Source organism: Sinohyriopsis cumingii, chromosome 4 (genome assembly GCF_028554795.1).
Source record: "Sinohyriopsis cumingii isolate HCF-2022 chromosome 4, ASM2855479v2, whole genome shotgun sequence".
Taxonomy (NCBI): Eukaryota; Metazoa; Mollusca; class Bivalvia; order Unionida; family Unionidae; genus Sinohyriopsis; species Sinohyriopsis cumingii.
Window position 1 is genome coordinate 32,019,873 of NC_142964.1, and position 19,976 is coordinate 32,039,848.

The following is a 19,976-nucleotide window of genomic DNA, read 5'->3' on the forward strand; positions in this document are numbered from 1 at the left end:
CCTTTCATGGATTACGTCCGGCTTTGATTGCTTCGTTTTCAGCTAGAAACGCTATATCGTCCCTGTATAGTAACAATGATATTCAGATTCCATCAACACCAATACCTTTAAATTCATTAACATCTGAGATCAAGTAATTTCCGAAAATCGAAGATAAACAATGTGTCGAGTTATTTCGCTGTCCAATACCTGTTCTGCACCCTAAAATGTTTGTAAAATGTCCAGTTAATCTTTTACACGTTGATGTATGTATGCTCATTGATTTTAATGAGATGTATACTTAAACATCTATTCAACATTATCAAATTTTGGAAAGCAGCATGTACCTGTCGACAAAATAAGTTTTTTTTGTGTTGTAAATTAGTGAATGTTGTAAAGACATTGTGCTTCTTTCTGTGTAAAAACATAATTTTTACCGGATCTCTAAAACCATTATACTCGTCTGCTAGAATCTCATTTTGCAGTAAGAGCGTGTGAGTATGATTTTGACTTTTAACGTAGCTTTAACAATTTTTCCAGTCATATCGCCAGTATGTATGCAGTGTGGCAGTTTATAGTGATGTCTAGCACTGGGGCATCATGGCATAGGCATGTAGCATCGTGTCCAACCCAGTCACATTATCCTTTTCACCATGCCGACCAGTCTTCACACTAACTTCTTAATGCTGAATGCCAAGTGCGGCAGTTGCTAGTACCATTTTTATCAGTCGTTGGTATGTCTCGGCCAAAGTTGGAACCCTCGAGCGCCCGCATCCGATGTGGACGTTCTAACCATTTAGGCCACCATAGCGGTCTATTTTCCAGCAAGTAATACATTCGTAAAGATAACACCATGCAATTTTCAGATAAAGGACAATAATCTCGCACCTTTGTAATGTTGCGGTATTTTCAGATCTGTGGATTTATGCTTCTATACGGTACGCTGTCATTGTACTTTTCTGTTTGACATTGATCGGACCAAAACACTAATTATGTGTGTGGTGAATGCGTTGGAAAAAAAGATGATCTCCAAGATCATCCTTGTGCACGAAAAAGATTTGGCTTAGGGATAATAAATTATTTTGCTTAGGGATAAGACCCTATTTTTTAAGCAAAATCTACTTGATGTTTTCACACGAGGATTGATTTTGCATTAAATATATGACTAAATGACCAACTTTGATTAGAAAAGACAATCGCCACTGGATTTATCTTGACGGTATCAGTTTGATTTTTACTGCAAATGATATTATGCTGATGCATGAAGTTACATTTCGTGCTTGTGTCCATGGATATTAACCTATTTCACCATCTTGCCAAGTTTTTTTAAAACCCATTTTATGGCCCAGCTACACTTCGGACTAAAAAAATAACAGCCGATTAATCGACAGTTTCGCTCAAACTGCTAAACAATGACCAAAGTGAACGAGTGTTTCTGGTCTGTCAGTAAATAACGCCCCTAGAGGACTGATTTACATTATTCTGTTGCGACTTTCAAGATCCAACTTGGCATCATACCCGATTACAAGTGTTAGCGCAGTTTCTGGTCAGTACTTCAAAAATAAAGGAGATTATTTCCTCATTCATTTGCCATATCAATGGTGTTAAAAATTATTTCTCTGTTGGATTGATCGATGGATTTTAGACTTGTTTATGATGTGGAGGCTTGGGTTGTGTCCGCGGAAATAACAGCTCTCCGATACAAAGGGACAATGGAACATATTGTGAATAGCAGCGGAGAACGATTCAAGTACAGTAATCGAGTGTTTTGGGTTTTGTATTTTCAGGTAATAAAGAAGAATGTACTGATGGTGAATCATACCCTGTCCAAAATGAATGTCGTGCCTACTACTACTGCAATGAAGGGAAGCTGGAGTTTAAAGCCTGTTTCCTCTTTCACAACTTTGTGTTCAGCAGAACCCTAAAACGGTGTGTGGCCTCAAACAGTCCATTTGCCGATTGCAAAAGAACTACTAAATCTCTTGAGGCTTAAATCATAGCAAGGTATGATAAAATTAATAATAATAATATTAATAATAATAATAATAATAATAATAATAAATAGTAAACAAACTTGTATAATTTCCAACCACAATAATTTTCTTTTGTTACTTTTGGGTAATGTTGATTGGGACAGTATAACATGCGTCTGCGGGAAGAATGGGGACAGCTAGTCATGGGGAACCTTTTTTTGGAAATTAACAAGACTGGAAGACTGTGTCTGCACTTGGTGTTAATATAATACTTTTCTAGCCCCGCTGTCACTGAACTTTCGTGCACGTAACGATTTCTACTCCATATGTCTTCATCATATTTGAAAAGTTGATTTTTCTTGACACAAAGAAGCCTACAACATTCGGATCTAAAGCTAGAACGTCAAGGTTGCTGATTTACAAGAGAATTTCCCCTTGATAACCATGTTCTACCACACAAACCTTCACTACCAATCAAATGTTGTTAAACCCGACAAAACCAGTAACTGGCAGCAGTCATCTTGAACTGACGGCAGGCTTACATGCATTGGATTATACCCGATCTATATATTCCAATACATATTCACCTTTCAGTAATAATGCAAACAAAAGTTTGAACTTCATAATTAGAACACCCTTGATGGTGCATTTTATTTGCAGAAGTTCACAGGTCAAGGTCATTTTTACTTTAATAACATGTGTGATGATTTTGCCGTAACTTCCCTTCTGAACTTTATATGTGCATCAAAATGACTTTTATCTTGGACGTGGGGAATAGATGTCACAAAAGTATCTAATTTAGCAAATTATGGCGTATGTAATTGCATTCATAATTTTGGGAAAAGACCAGAAGGAGCAGGAAAGATAGTCATATTACTCGAGACAAAGTCATTGATTAATGAAATGGCTCAGAATCATTAAATGTGTTGTGGGAGTTTCATTTTCTCTTCACTATGGTCATTGCTACTGCAGGTCTTATTTGTTTGGTCTGGGATTTTTATATATGTATTTTTGCTTGTTGTTGTCCTGTGTGAGAGTGTGTGTAGAAATATTGAGAACGGACTTATCAACAAACTATTTTAATTAACCTGACTCCTTAGAAAAATAAAATCTGATTTACAAAATCTTTTCAGATTAATCATTAACAGAGGCTCGATGAAATCCGGAAAGACTGTTGACGAAAATTGCTTTGCCCATCGGTTTGATCTATGCATAATAAACTGCTATTTACTGACAATGTTTTGTTTTCCTAATTTCTGCCCCAGTGTATTGGAAGAGTTAGAAATTATGCATAGGGCATTCACCATATCCATGCAGCTCAAACTGACCCGTGATATATAACTCTTCCAACCCATCACGTGGTACCGCTTAACTGAAACAAGCTGGATATTTGAATGAGGTTACTGGGGGTCATATAATAACATGCGGGAGACACTATGTTCATGAGGTCAACTGTTAATGGCGTCCAAATTGTTTATGGGGTTAAAACTTGTTTATTTACATAAAAAGTGTTTATGGAGTCGCTGGTTTTATTGGAACAAACGAGAATGGTAAAGTTTAAATTGTATCAACTATCCGAACTTGCCACATTCTGCACCCAATATACACGTACATTAGTCCAAACACACCCCTACCATCCAGCTAAATGGGCAGGAAGTGTGGATACACATACTTGCACACAAACAGTCAAACATACTATCACACACAAAAGTATAAGTGTTAATAGATACATTAATATACCTCTGCATACAAACACAGTATCACAAGAGAAGACGCAAATGGTGACTTGAGAGTTGTTTTCGACAACAGCTAGAAATAATCACATACATAAAAAACTAAATTATTCTGACAAATAAGATTAGTATGTCTTTTCTTTCATCTATGTAGCTCTGAAAGGGATCGTTGGGGTCTGTTAACCAAAGGTGGTCAACATAAGTGGCATCTCTTGACTATTTTCCTTCTCAAACTACGAACCACTTCGGGAACCAATGGCTATCCACATACATTCTTCTCTTCCATATAACCATTTCTGTGATCCCGGTAATAGTTAACAACGATTTGATTGGGGTAGGCCAGATTAAACAGCTTTTCGAAATGAGGGTCGATGACTCGACACTTGTCCACATCTCGAGTTGTTTTGAGAAAAGATGAAACAATGGTTCGTTCGTTTTGGGATTATAGTTGTATACTGCCTTAGGCATGCACGATTCATTAGTTTGCATGTTATTTAATTTGTGCGATAATTTGATATTCCATGCCACCTCATCTTCGCTAGCCAAGGTTCCAATAAGGCAATCGTATCTACACCTTGCTATGCAATTCCAACATTTTTGCGGCAACACTGCATCCAATCAAAATCAAGATGTTCAAATGTTTAAACACTGTTCCTACACGATCGAGCCAAGGGGAGCATACAACTTGAATGGACTGATAAATAAGCAAGCTTCCAGTGCAGGTCCATGTTTGCACAAATACTGGTCACTCAAATACACTTGTAATAGCTTCCCTCTCATACAATGTCATACTTTCAATGTTAAACTTCGCAAGTATCCTTTCAGGTCAATTGCTTCCACCATTTTCGGCTGATGTACAATTCCCCACACTATTGGTTAGTTGGAATTACATAGTAAAGGAGGCAACTCATGAACTCCAATAGATGTCGTTAGGGCAAAGCACCACTATATCATCTGTTCGATCCGCCATGGTGTGTAGATAGCATTATCACACTGGGATCTTGGCTCACGAAGATGATGCCACCCGAGCAAGCTACAGAAAGCAAGGGTATATGGAACGTCTTCTTCCGAACAAGGCTCTGACCTTATACATAAGCAGCAAACTTAAGTTGGGCAAGTTTGTTCTGAATCTTGTCCATACAATCTATTCATAACAATCAAAAACTTGAACAAGTACCAAACTCTCAAACTGAAACATGTAGTGCCAGGTCAAGTTTTCAAATCACAAAAGACCTTGATACAAAGAAATCCTCAAATTATGATCGCTACTTTCATGCTCAGATATTAGAATACTCTTTGCACTGATATAGTGAAATTTCTAAATCATTCTAAAAAAGAACAGAAACCTCTCAAATAGAGAAAAATCTGATCCTAAGAAAAAAGTTTACTATAGACCAGTCGGTATTTTTTGCTATGCAATTCCAACATTTTTGAAAGGCTTCAATGCAATCAGTTCCAATTACATTTTAATAATCTTTTCACAAGTTTCTAAATGTGTTTAGAAAAGAGGATATTTATTTAATGATCCAAATGATCTGCTGAAGGCCTAGAGGGACACCCTGGATCTTGGCCCTAATGTGGGTTCAAAACAAATATATCTGTCCAATGCATTTGACAGTCTTCCACACAGCATCGTCATTAAAAAGATGAAAGTATATAATGTTCATCACAACTCGAAATAATTGACAACTGTCTAACTGAAAACAGTGTTAAACTTTGATCGTCAACTTTATAACTAGAATAAAACCTCCAAAGGAGTACTGCAAAGGTCTATATTTGAATGCCCAATATTTAATATCCTTATAAATTACGTTTCTACTTTGCAAGCACATATCTTACACGCATCCAAATAATCATATATGTTTTAAAGAATGAGAACAAAATATTAACTTACTGCTTTTCAGCCAATAGTATGTAACAAATTCAAAGAAATTCTAAACCACTGTACCTGACAAAATACAGAACATTCGTATAATTTCATTATAGAAGACCATGAAATACCTGTAGGGATTGTGAAACTCCTTACAGCTGCTATTGACTCTCAACTAAATTTTAGCAATCATGCAATTAACATCCACCAGAAAGTGGCAACATGTACTATATATGTACCTCACAATTTAAATTATTTGTTACATCACATCAACAAATTGCTTGTGTTTTTATATTACCATAACAGCACATGTCAATGCAATAGCCATGTGATACCAACAAAAATACTGTTGCTACATACTCTGTGCTTGATCTAGGTTGCTGCAACAGCGACAGGTGTTTGGTTGTTCCTGGATAAATGTGTTGAGAATTAGGTGTCCTTTTATTTCTTTTTTTTTTTCACAAATATTACATGACTTTCATTTACCATTTTCGAATTATTTGGTATAACAATATTGGAAATGGGGTTTACTGTTGACACCACATGACTTATTGGACCTCTGATATCATGGATGTGCAGGTTGCAAGTTTTGTCTAGTCGTGTAACTATAGCAATGCAAATGGGGAGTACCAGGTCAAATCTTCTTAAACGCTATAGTTTTGTCTTGTAAGAAGATTAAAGACATAATGCTTATTATATTCACAACTTCTAAGAAAATCAGTTATCTTCCTATTGATTTTATGCTGGTATGGGTAGAGGTAAGGTCATTTAAGTTTGTCAGGCCTGCTGCATGATGGCCAGAAATTCCAAAACTTATGACAGGCATTGGGCTTGGACCCATCCTATGATGTCAAAATATCTTAAATGGGGCATTAAATGCATCAGGGAGGGTCTGAGGAAACTCATCCAGTCATTAATGCACAAAGCTAGAAGCCATAAAAATGGGCATCTTAACAGATCTGCTACAAGGAGGCAACCCTCAGTGGAAACTTGAATCACAGTGCAGTTAGCCCAAAGTTGAAGCTATTTCTGCTTTGAATTTTTTTTGTAAACTTGGACAAAGAGATGAATAAATGAGACTGAATAAAATGCTTTAAATATTCATGTCCATATTCTCCCTGCCATGATTTTCAATATTAAACAAGTGCCCCTTGAAGAATTATTTCAAGTTTATAAAGCTTTAATAGAGATGGTTATACGAATTTTAAGTATGATAGCAATGTTGTATGATGTTCACTTAACAGTGGTCACATGGAACAGTGGATTGACCTCCTTTAAAAAAAGGCTGGGGGTGAGATGGGTGGAGGAAATGCAGTTAGGCCTTTAATGCCAAGAGGAACATGGCTAGGGAGGCAACTCGAGACACATTTTGCACATGTCATAAAGTCTGATCGAAATATATATCCCAAGGTTTACATCTTGTACAGCATGTCCTAAGTCTGATTATATAGCGCAAGGTCTGGAATTTTTAAAAAGTTTAAAACGGCTAAATGGTTGGCAGATGAATGAATGGACATATCATATGGATTTTCATTCGATGAGCTAAAACTAAAAAGTAATGCCAACTTACTACTGTGTAGTGTATTTATTCACAAAATCAAATACCACATCAATCTGAAGTTCTATATAGTTCATTATGCACATTTCACCTATCCTATTTTACATAGGCAATAATGTATTATATAAAATGTTGAATATATTGCAGTAAATAAATATTAAGATGCAACAAACTCATATTTTCGCCCTTTTTTTGCATCGTCACTCTCGGATAATCCTGGTCTAAATTAACAATTCAATGAAATGACCAGAAATGAAGATTAAAACCAAACTATGATAAGGAATATTCTGTCATAATCTTGAGAAAAAAAGATGCATCATTAATTTTTGTTTTAATCTATAAAATGTAACATGCAGCTCTTTAACAATTTGCAAATATTGTTTGGGTGGGAACTGTTATTGAGAGTAAACAAGGAGAAAATGCACTCCAAATCAATGTTAGAATGATTAAATCTATAATTCCTCAACTCCTTTTTCCTTAGCATATACAGCATAATGCCATATAAGAGCAGCAGAAACATCTGTCTATTAGATCTGGATATAGATGAAATAACTGTACACAGAGGCAGAAAGATTTCCAAGTTAAAAATGAATATATTTATCATCATAAATATGCACACACGTGCAATGATAATCTAGTTTTGGACTGAAATTTCAAACACAGCAAACAGCCAAGACCTTGATCTGCTTGAACACGATGCAGATTTTGGTTCACGCTGTTCGAGTCAGACACGCCTATATACCAGCATGTGAAGATTTTCCACCACAGAACAGGAGTACCACAAAAAGCACATTATCAACTCACCCAATGCTTAATAATCCTTTATGTAAAGAACATAATTTTGGGGCAGAAACAAATTTTTTCTTCAGTCAGTGGCCTTGACCTTTGGATTCCAAAACTGAGAGGCTTCTTCCTTACCAAAAGTGTAAGCATTCCACAAAGCATGGTCCAGGTCTGTAATGTAGTATGAATATTATTGTGTGGAAGTCATTTTAGTTCTTCAATTGCAATGATCTTGACCTTTGACTTAAAAATCAATAGGCATTTTCCTTTGCAAGTCTGGTAAAAACATGTGATATAGAGCTTTCAGCCAGTGACCTTCACATTGCCCTTTAAATCAGAAGGGTTCTTACTTGCTCCAAACAGCATGCCATCTACAATGATTGTTAACTGTAGATGGTGGAATACTCAACTGTTATGTACCATTTCTCTTCTTTGTCAGTGACCTTTGACCTTTTGCCTTCAAAATCAACAAGGTTCTTCATTATCCCATCTGCAAGCTGTCCACAAAGTTTGATAACAGCAGGATGGTGGTTGCATTACTAAATAGATAAAATCAACTGCCCTGGAGATTAGCAGAATGTTAATGAATGAATAAGCATAAGAACTGTTCCCTGCATTAGCTAATGCATTAAATGTAAATAGCACCGACATGTATTGGTCAATCAGAGTGAATGCTGTTCTTTCAAGATCATCATCAGAAGACAGTGCTGACCTTTACCTGCTGTGTTTATGCAACGGTAACTTTGAGTATATATGTATGCTGTTCACATTTGAGCTTGCTTTATACAGGGGTCAACAAAGAACTTGATGACAAGTTAGTCATTCTGTACAACAAGGTAGCAAAAGTGGTAGACCGAGTTGTGGATGTTAGAGGTTGTTTACAACTGGGATATCCATATATGGTTGCCAACATTTTACTTGAAGACAGATGAGTCAATCTGTTTAATAGGATAACTTGAGTGTTGAGATGCCATTTAGATGTATGGAGGTCAGTGCCTTTGCAGTTGTTCTCAGTTTATAATGGTCAACATGGTACTTGAAGACAGATTAGTCATTTTGAAGAAGCAAACATTAGAATTAATTAACTTCAAAAGTGAAAGCAAGTTCCAAAATCTTGACTGCGACTACATTTTTTAAAATATTTTTTTCAGTAAAAATAAAAAGAGCAAGAATGATACAGAAGATGTCTAGCATGCTGCTCCACTTAAAAAGAAAGGAAAAAATTACTTAAACAAGAAAACTTGATTTGACCCTTTCAATCAAGGATGTCATGATGTAAAAGGCAATTGAATTAGAGAAACTGGGCTGAAAGTAAATACCTTATGTCATTCATGGAGTGTTACACTGTAACCTAATTTTCAAGACAAATGTAGCCATCAAATTACAAGACTGTGCTTTAAAGTTTAGAAAAGTTGATAAAAATGCAGGTACTTGTCGCTGATACTTAAGGAAACGCCACCACCATCACCATATAAAATCACAATGAGATGTACATGCAGTTGCTTCCTGCATGTTCTTTGAAAATCATACACATTCCTCCTTGCTTGAGAACTTTAGAGCAATCAATGATGTTTCTTGCACATTCATAACAGTTGCCAAAAATGATAAACCAACCAAGTTATCAAAATTCCTATGACACTTTTTCAATAAGTACTCTAAAAATGGGCCAGAGGTAAAAAATACAAGCTTACTGAACATCTACACAAACCAAATCTCTAGCCTGCAGAGTTTTGATAAAATCCTCCAAGTGAGGAAAACAAAGTGATTACGAGCTTAATTCTAATAAGATCCCTATCTTTCAGATAAATTTGAAGAGATGTTCTTAAAAATGGGTTTGAGGGAACATACCCTGCTGCACAGTTTTAATAAAACTTTCAAACTGTGAGGAAGAGGATGCAATGATGAACTTTAAAATTCCAAAGATACATTCTTAAACAATTTTGTTCCCTCAAGAAATGTTCCCCAGAAATGGCCATGTTAAAAATGCACAACTGTATTGCATAACTGTACCAATCTAAGATTTAGTCAATCAAGTTTCACAAAATGGAAGGGGAGGAGTTGACAAGTTTGTCATGCATGGATGGTTGGACAAACAGATGCATAGGGAAACATGGGGCCATGACAATGTCCCTGCCCCTTGCTGAAGTATAAAGATAACATAAAAAAGTTACCGTTATGACACATCCAATTTCATCTAACATGGATGACCTGGCATTTGACATGCATGTTCAATTGTATTTCGCACCCAAACTGGAACAATCTAACTTGCATACTCGCTTACAAGTCCAGCTGCAAACTGCACACAACCATATTTGTTGCCGCATAATCCACTGGCAGATATGGGTCTGTGCAGTTTGTTGGGAATAATCAGTAAAACAAATGACACAGACCCTGATTTGCAGGTGCATTGTGCTACAGCAAATCAGGATCTTGGTTGTTGCAGCTTGCAGACCTGCCAACCCCAATGAGAGTTCTCGAGGGGGATTTTGAAAAAATTTCAGGGAGATTTCAATTATTGCAGGGAGGATTTCATCAAATGTCGATTAATCAACTGTACATGATTTACCTGATCTATCAGAGTATCCTATTTTGCTAAAAATAATCATAATTTAATGATGGCACTCAAATTACAATTTGCAGTATACAATGAAGGCCATAAAAATAAACAGCAAGATTAAAAACTTACTTTTGTGACTGAAGATGTTGACAACAATCATCATGCCCGCCACTAGCAACACGGAAACATAAACTGCACATACTGCAAAACGCTGCATGTTTATCACTTCCATGAGTCAGGCATATAAATTCCAGGTTATAATAATCTAGGAAAGAAGTTTTATACCTTTTTTTACTTTCCAACTTCATTTGAATCTCCCTTTCTTTTAGACCTGTAGAAGAGACCACCAAAGATGGATTTAAGTTTGCGTGCTTTTCAAAGAAGTTCTGTGCACTTCTGGTCTTAAATGCTGGGGAATTTCCAAAAACATTTCTCGTTCAACGAAACAAATTTTTCCCCCGATTTTTTTTTTTTCAATGAGAAAGTAATAATGTGAGAGGTGCAGCTGACTTCAGGGCGTCTCCCGCAAGAGGGTTGGCATGTCTGAGTTTGACTCTACTTATAAGCGTGTATAGACAGGTTTTTTCACTTATCGTGTCCATGCATTGGCACTGTATGAAGCCCCAAACCAAACTCGTATAAATCCCAAATTGTTTTCAATTCCATTCACACTGTGTATCTACAAACAGTTAGAAAGCACAAGAACTTGTGAAAACGTCTCTGTCTTAGGGCTTCGACATTTCCAAAGATGAATCAAAATCATCTTGCTAATATATGATCCCTCTGCTTAATAGGTAAGACAAATCCCATTTAAAAGCTAAGGGATGAGCAATCTGAGAATCTTAAAAAAAAAAAATATGAACCAACAAATCTCAAGGAATTTCTAAAACAGAAAATGATGTTAAACTAGAAAGCAAAATTACAAGAAATTTGCACCTAAATAAATTTGGAATTAAAATCATTTCACTGTACCCTTTGTTTCGGGGTACCATATTCTTTCACATAAATTGCAGCACCTTTCTGTACATTGAATTTGTTGGATTAATCAATTAAAGTTGAAAAATACAGCAAACCAATGTGTACAATGTATGGCCAGTGAGAGATTAATTTCAGAAGTGTTTGGCTGGTAAAGAGCAGCCGTAACAACCTACCTCTATTTTATTTTGACAAAATATCATTAATGTTACTTTGTTAACACATCAAAATGGGGTGTGGATTTCTTGTCAAAAAGATTCTCAGTTCCACTCCCCATAATATACAGAAATTCCAGAGGAATATGCCCTCGCATTATGCAAACATCTTTTAATGCAGACTACATCTTTGAACACCCAGTGAATGGTGACTGGTTGCCTGCCTGCATTCATTATTACAAATTGTCTTGCATTTTTTATTGGAACCATTCAGACCCTAGCTTAACTCCTAGACTTCATGGCAATTTTTTTTCTCCTTTACTGGGCAAGCACAGAAATTACCCATCAACTCAAAAGGTTCCTCAAAGCAGATCCATGACACAATTAACAGTTCAAATCTTGTAATAAAAAAAATCGCTCTTGAAAACATGTACAAAACTGAAATTGTTTTCAAAATTAAAGCAACTTTATTTGAACCTTAAAGGTGTTATTTCATTCATACACCAAGCCTATACATGTATATCTATCAGATAACCTGAAATCATCATATTTACTGGACATGCATGGTAGATCAATGTTTCTGACTGGCATGTACTCTGAGCAACTTTACATAAAAAAAATTGATGCTGATTTGTTTGTCAAAAAAAACTCAAACATCGTAATAAAATAAAATTCAAAATTCAAAAGCCACATGGTCTAGTTTACAGATCATTTTCTTTGTCACATAATCAATAAAGATGTTGCCAAGTAAGTTTAATTTAAAGCAACTGGGTCTAGTTTACACGTTTTTTGTTGTCAGAAATCAACTGAGGTGCTGGTGATTAAATTTAGCCATTATGTTTCCCCAGTTCTTAAAACTGTATATAGCCAAAATGTTAAATATAAAAGGTGTGAAACCAGATCTCCTGCACTTATGAAAAACTCTATAATACAATGAATGCCCATTAGTCTGTACTATAGACGTTACAGTACTTCAGTTCCTCACACCATGTTTAGCAAAAGTGTTTAATCATGGTGTGTCAGCACACCATACCTTAAGAACAAAATAAGCAACACCTATGTTCAAATTAAGAAATGAAGATACTAGCAGCATGAACCAACTTTTATTAATGACCTCCTCTACTTATTTTCTGTGAAATTGTACAGAATTGTTTTTAAAGTGGAAGAAAAGAAGAACGTTTTTGTTTTTTACAAACAGTTTTGAGAGGAAACCATTAATCATGAGAGCCTAATACTAATTCTAAAACAGTAGCAAACCCTGAACCAATAATGACAAGTTTAATAATTAGATATAACGCTGTCTTTGTTTTCATCGAAACTTCCTAAATCTCCTGTGAATCTTTTTACAATAAAATTTCTCGTATATAAATGCCACCAAGTTACTGTTCTAAAGAAGTCAAAATCGGAAACAGCCATTGGAATTTGAACATATTTACACACCAAGCTGAGAGGGTATATGGGTTGGTGAATTCATGCAAAGCAATTGGTGTTGTAGCTGGTAGAACTGGATTTGATTCTCAGGTGAGTATAAATTTTATCTTTCTACCCAATAATATAAAATATATTATAAAATATCTGTATTGTACCAGTATTATTCTTTGATGTTACAAATATTAAGGAACAAAATGAAAAGTTACATGGTCGTCATGAACGGAGTTTAATATTTTCTTTTAATCAGTGAACAGCTTCAAATACAGTTCATTTTTGTCAGCCTAAACTAACTTTAATGAGAAGATGCAAAATATCAACTAAATGTTAGTAACTACATTCTTCGACTTTGTTATTATTATAAAAATATACAACAAACCAACATTTCATTGCACTTTGAATAAAACATAAAGTTATCTTTATATTTTGTACCTAACACCAAGTTACAAAGAAAATCATTTTTTATTTTTTGTGAGTACAGATATGCGACTTCTGATTAGGTATTTGGTGAATTTAGGTGATGTACTAACAAGCAAAATACTTCATGCAAGTTGCCAATATAATACAAAACATGAGCCAGCTAAAACATTGCAACTGTTGCATAAACATGTAACAAAACTTATAAGCAGTTCAATTTTCAATTTACCTTGTTTTATACATCTATCTCCTATAACATATTAGTTTCTCTGTCAATAAACTTGACAATGATATTACAAAAATGCAGATCTTGATGAAATTTATTATACCCCATTTTAAGTGGCTATATATACATGTCCATGTTTAGTGACACAATATTTTCTTCAGAAAACTAACAAATATTTAATACAGCCCTTGTGTGACTCTCAAAAAAAAGAGAATGTAAAGATCATATATTGCGGCTACAACTTGTACTTCATAACTTGCTAGACAATTTAAAAATAAAAATATGTCAAAAAATGACAGATAATAAGAGTAAAAAAAAGCAAAACATACTGCAAAAAAAAACAAAAAAACAACTGAGTATGCCCAATTAAAACATTACATTTCATCATATACTCAGAAGTGGCATTATAAAGGTTTTCACATGCCTTTGTTTGCCAACAGAGTTTCATGTGCAATAAGAACTTGCTCTTAGTTATAATTCTACTACACCTACCTTCAGCCACGCTGGTATGGAATGGAGCTAACCTGTTTAACATGGGATGGTCTTCCACTTGTGAAGGATTTGGACTCTTAAAAACTGTTTGCTACAGAATTATTTTTTTTTTTTAATTGACAAATTTTATCTTTCTTTTGCTTAATCTCTGCATTACATGCCTTTGTGAGAGTTTTTCCAACACTCAACATTCTGCCTGTTGTCTCAGGGTACAATTAGGTGGAGGGGTTTGTCTTTCTGGGGAGTCTGGCTCAACCATTTTGCTACCTACACATAGCTTTTGCTCAATACTATATAGCCAGTGTGCTGCTGTGGTGTTAAATCCTATCCAGCCATATATATTCACTACACCTGCTTATCTCCCTTGTTCACATTAAATAACTACTCCCTTGATTAATGTAATTTAAATGCCAAACATACATCATGAACATGCCCAATGCATTGATGCTTCTTACATGTATTTACTCAATTTTCTGTTTTCCTTGTACTAATATTGATCCAATATCTCATATCCAATAAAACAGCATGGACCCTGGCCTGCTGGTGTATTTTAATCTGGTTGATCAGAATGTATGTTTAATATTGGGTATGCCATACCCCAATGGGTTACTTCCTCTTGGTAGGATAATGCTATTGACACAATGATGTACAATTCTACCCAGAGAAAACTTTCATAACCTGATGACAGCTAATTTAAATTGTATTTACTGTCATATTTTCTCTTAGGTGATACTGGTGCACAATGTAAAGATTTTATATACAATGTCATAGGAAAAACTCCCAGAATTCTTTGCTTATGGTGATGGAACACAAGGCTCATGACATTAACGGATACCATGTGAGCAAACACTGTGACTTGCCGTTGACTTCACAATGCACAATATTTAGTCAGGTGTTTTCCCTTGTTCTTGGTGGGATTTTAATATGTGCCTGGGTTGATACTAGGACCCAGTCATGGTTCTCATGTCTGCAGAGACAGTGGCTTTGATAACCTAGAAGTCAAAACATAAGCAATATAATCTGAAAGAGCACATGTTGTAAGGAACACAGAAAAAAATGGGTAATTTACTCTACTGCAGACATTGTATAAACCATCAAGAACATGCAAGTAGTTCCCATTTATGTAAAAGACAGTTCATACTTTTTTTGAAATAACATAGAAATTCAATTACCTATGTACAAGTCTATCTATATATACATCTATCAACTTAAATAATTATCCACTGGGTTTCCCTTCCATTATACATGTATTATCAGATGGAACCTTTCAGAATTTACAAACATTAACAAAAGCATTTACACAAAGTTCTTGTAACTGAAACACAATGAAGATTTACAACTCAAGCGTGTTAACCATATGCAATTTATGTGAAAATACCTTACAGAACTACAACAGCGCTAATGACAACTCAGCTTAAAAAAAGCTCTAACAAATGACATGATATATAGGCATACAACATTATGAAACTTAAAAAAATACTCGCTCCATATATTAATGTAAAATAAAATAGCAACCACATTTTTTATGAACAATATGTATATATTAGTTACAATAAGGTAAATTAACATTAAGCCAATTCTTTTTACTAACTCCTGGATAACCCTAAAAAACCCACATCGAAAAGGACCAATAATATTCTTGCACAAGATCCAGTTTGATGATCAGTTGAGCATTAATTGCAAAAATGGATGGATATAACAAAAAGAAAGCGATGTTCATTAAATAGGTTATTTATACAGTCCTACCACTGTATCTTATGTTTTGTCTGACTTTCCAACACTACAAATCTGAAATTTGTCAATAACACCTTTTATTTAACAGGTACTGAATATCCAACAAAATCTGAGAATGTCAGAAGTCAAAAATATTTCAATTGCAATAATTCCCTTGCTGTGCAATGAGTATTTTCATATCCATACTGCATCAACCAAACTGATAATTTCTTTCTTTGGAAAGCTTTCCCATGGATGTTGCTTTTGAATATGCAATTACCAGAAACATTGCAACTGGTTTTAAAGACTCATTTCATTATTCCAGAAATATACATATCCAGTTGGAGTCGAAACCAAATTACTCATGAAAAAAGTTTTAGTGTAATTGGTAAAAACTGGTGCCCGATGTAAAAGCCATCAAGAATAGTGATAGTAAAAATCCTAATCATACTGATATCATGTTACAGGCATTCCTAATAGTGGTTTCTCACTTTGAAGCACCTCAGTATAGTGTAACTCTTATAAAATTGTAGATCCCCCTTTTATTTAGATGTTGCTTTTAGTGAATCTACTGTATATACTTGCTTGTAATGTGAGTCAAATTGCAAATAATAAAGATCTTGATCTGCTAATGCAAAATGTGCCAGCAGATGACAGTCTATGTTGTTTGTTTTACTGATTACTAATAACAAACTGCATATACCAAGATCTACTGTTGCATAATGCAACATCATATGTGGGTCAATGCAGTTTGCAGTTGGTTTCATCTTGCACGTGAGTATATGTGGTAACCTTCCTTATAACTGGGTATGCTTTTATGGCTCCCCTAACAGCATTATAATGATAGACTTGTAATAAGGGACAACTGTATAGTTTTATTTCTGTCTGACAAGTGGACTGGATTGACGAGTCTCCTTATCTTCATGTGTCCATCAATCTCCTATGATGTATATAGACTGTAAATCTACTAAGATCAAACTTGCAGTGTGGGTTCACCCCTATTCCACCTAGTATCTTTTATAAATTAGATACATACTGCATCAGTTATATCCAATCTAATTTATACCCTGAGAGCAAGTGAAAGGAACACAATGATAATTAAACGCAACAAGCAATCTTTAAACACATTATTAACAATCACATTCAGTAATGTAACATACATATATATATGTCAGAAGAGTGAAATAGTGTTGCCCATAGGGACAATACTAAATTGAAATTGAGTTGCAGTAATTGTGCATATTTCTCTTTCACCCATTTAAAAATTACATTTGTTTCTACTATATAATAGTTATTGTAATGCTCTCTACTAAATGAAAAGCAAGGCCACCAACCTATAAGGCTGTAGAAAAAAGGATTAAAATTTTTTACATGACAGATGTAACCAAAAACTTCCAATATCTGATGCTCAAGTAATGGATCATGAATGGTCCTAGAATCATGTCCGTGTCTTCTATACTTGCCAAGAAAGTAGAATAAATGTGGATAGTCCTTAACTTTTTTTTATCAGTATATTTGATGGTATTTACCATGAACCAAGAAAATGAAGCACTCATTAGTAATGTATCTCTGAAGCAATTTTCACATAGAGAAATGTAATTCATATGGCAAAGAATCATTTTCCATTCTAAATTCTTGATTTAAATATTTAAGCAAAAGCCTTCTTCCAATGAAACTTGACCCAGAAGTATATTATTTCTCCCGTAACAGGACCAGGTGGTATGGCTGATAAATTTGTCAAAAGATAAGAGGTGTGCTTATTGTCAGATATTTGCTAACATTTTGCAAACTAAGGGTTGCTTATTATCAAATAAATATGGTACCCAAAAGCCATTTTGTAACCACTAAATGGGACAAAGACATCCTTTTGTTAATCTAAAAATGGCCCAAGAATTTTTTTAAAACATGCACAAATATTTCAGAAGAATGAATTCCTGTCAAAGACTTAATATTTTTGAATAGATAGCAGCATCTACAGAAACAGTATTACTGAACTTTTCTTCAAGAACCCATGTAACTAGGTACAAGAATTAACCAACCCTTGAATTGTTAATCTTTTGAATAAATACAGCCAAGAGAATTGTATAAAATTCTCAAATTCCCTTAGTATTGTAACAAGGTAAATCCAGAAATCCTCATCATCCAAAAAACTTCCCTTGCCATGTAAACCTAATCTATGATACAGGTGAATCTTAAAATGTAAATAAAACTACAAATTTTGATGCCAGTTTGACTCAACTTATGACATCCCACATCCATGATTCTGGACCAGCCCATTCCAATGAGACAACGGTTACAATATAGTGAATCCAAAACTCTGAATCAATTTAGGAAATTCTTGTGGTAATTGAATTTATGCTTCATTCTGAGTATCGTTCTGTTGGCGAAATCATTACATCTGTCTTAGCTGCCCTGCAGTTACAGCTCTATTCCAATGATGACAAGATTGCTGTATGGAATTAGACCTCTAATATTTCCTAAAAAGGGAGTGGTATTTGTCTTGCAAGAAATCTCTAGCGGGTTCCAGGAAGTTAAGATGTTGACGCAGTTCATTCACAAAAGGGTGCTGGATATCTGAGAACATTATGATGGCAACTGTTACAGTCAACGTAAGGACCACAAACAATGAGGTATACACGACAAATTTACAGCAGGCACTGCCTGAAGATTTTGGCAATGTGGATGTTGTATTTGAAGGCTCCTTTGTGCTGATTTTTGTATCATTGGTGACAGACTCCAATTTATTAGACTGCACAGGATCAGACTTCTCTGATTTATGTGGAGTTGATGAGATGGGAGAAACATGGTTTTGCTCTTGCATTCGATCATACTCCTCTTCCAGCTCTCGGACTTGATCTTCCAAGCTTTTGGTTGACTTGACCTCCTGTTCAAAGTCGTCCATGAATGTCATCTCTGGCTGGTAAGTGGATGGCATATCTTCCATCTGAGAAAAGTCAGCAGATGGGGATGTCACCAGTATGGTTGGATGTCCAGCCTCAACAATGCCAACTTTTTGGGGCACAATTACCTCCTTCACCTCTCCACCATCTAGACTCACTACTGGAGCCTTGATGATTGGGCTGGTTGGAAGAACTTCAGCCATTGTCTCTTGACCAGGTACATCGACAGGTGATTCTGCAACAAAAAGAGGACATAACAGAAACAAATACTGAAATAACATTTAAAACTATACATTTCTTCCCACTGCTTCCAAATACAGCAGTAAAATCTATCCAAAAAAAGGATTATCCTATTCATTTCTCTCTACCACCACCTCAACAATTAGTTCTCATACTCAAAGTTATGTTTGGCAGACACAAATTTGCACAATTAAGCTGAAATTCAAAGTAAAAAAAAGTTATTATTGTGAACACAAATCTCTGAAATTCTACAGCAAAAATCTAATCACTCTTGTATTGCTTACAAGTACAATATATAGGCATCAAGAGAATTCTAAACAAAAATGTTCTGGACGACATAACAACATCCTATAAATCTGCTTACAAAAATGAATTCCTCAAGCAAGAAGCAAAGTAATTGGATATGAGGCATGTAACACATAACATTGTGATTACTATTCTAACATGGACCCATTTTGTCTCCCTGAACAACACAGAGGCTGAAAGAGGTATTTGTCTTGTACAAATGACAACTCTCTTGGAGTGCATGTCTTTAACAGTAACACTCAGGCATTATAACATTGCAGTATCATCAAAAGAATGTGCAACCAATGGTTAACATAGTTCTTACAGCCCTTAAAGGTGCCCCAGGTGACTGAGTACTCTAAGGTGCTTGCCTTTTCTGATTACTGCCATCTCACCTCTTTCCACCCGAGTTCGAGTCTTTGTCATGACCAATGTATGTATGTGAGGAAGCTTGGCAGTAGCTTCCCATGGGTTGGTGGTTCATCCTGTTTTGTTTCTCTACCAGATATACTGGCTATGTATCATGTATCATGTGCTGAAAAATGGTGTTCAACCCACAAAGCCACAATCATTAACCCTTAAAAGCAAGTTGGAACCAGATTATTGGGGTTCACTTACCACATCTGTCATACATTTCAACTGCCATATTGAGGAATACAGCTTACCAGATGGCCTAACTCTTGCATCCCATT

At 35.2% G+C, this 19,976-nt stretch overlaps 2 protein-coding genes across 15 annotated transcripts in view; one reads left to right on the forward strand and one right to left on the reverse strand.

The window, feature by feature from the left end:
* The window catches only part of LOC149800885 (uncharacterized), a 66,048-nt gene extending 62,859 nt beyond the window's left edge, over nt 1-3,189 (forward strand). For all 10 annotated transcript variants that reach the window (XM_089954924.1, XM_089954930.1, XM_089954926.1 and 7 more), the window contains 2 exons: nt 1,767-1,983; nt 3,086-3,189. In XM_089954924.1, coding sequence (XP_089811050.1) covers nt 1,767-1,972 — 206 coding nt within the window. In that variant the 3' untranslated portion in view covers nt 1,973-1,983; nt 3,086-3,189. The remainder of the gene's footprint in view (nt 1-1,766; nt 1,984-3,085) is intronic.
* A 3,932-nt stretch (nt 3,190-7,121) lies between these two features.
* Nucleotides 7,122-19,976, reverse strand: part of LOC149800886 (FERM domain-containing protein 5-like) — a 209,419-nt gene continuing 196,564 nt past the window's right edge. For all 5 annotated transcript variants that reach the window (XM_089954940.1, XM_089954939.1, XM_089954942.1 and 2 more), the window contains one exon: nt 7,122-18,994. In XM_089954940.1, coding sequence (XP_089811066.1) covers nt 18,327-18,994 — 668 coding nt within the window. In that variant the 3' untranslated portion in view covers nt 7,122-18,326. The remainder of the gene's footprint in view (nt 18,995-19,976) is intronic.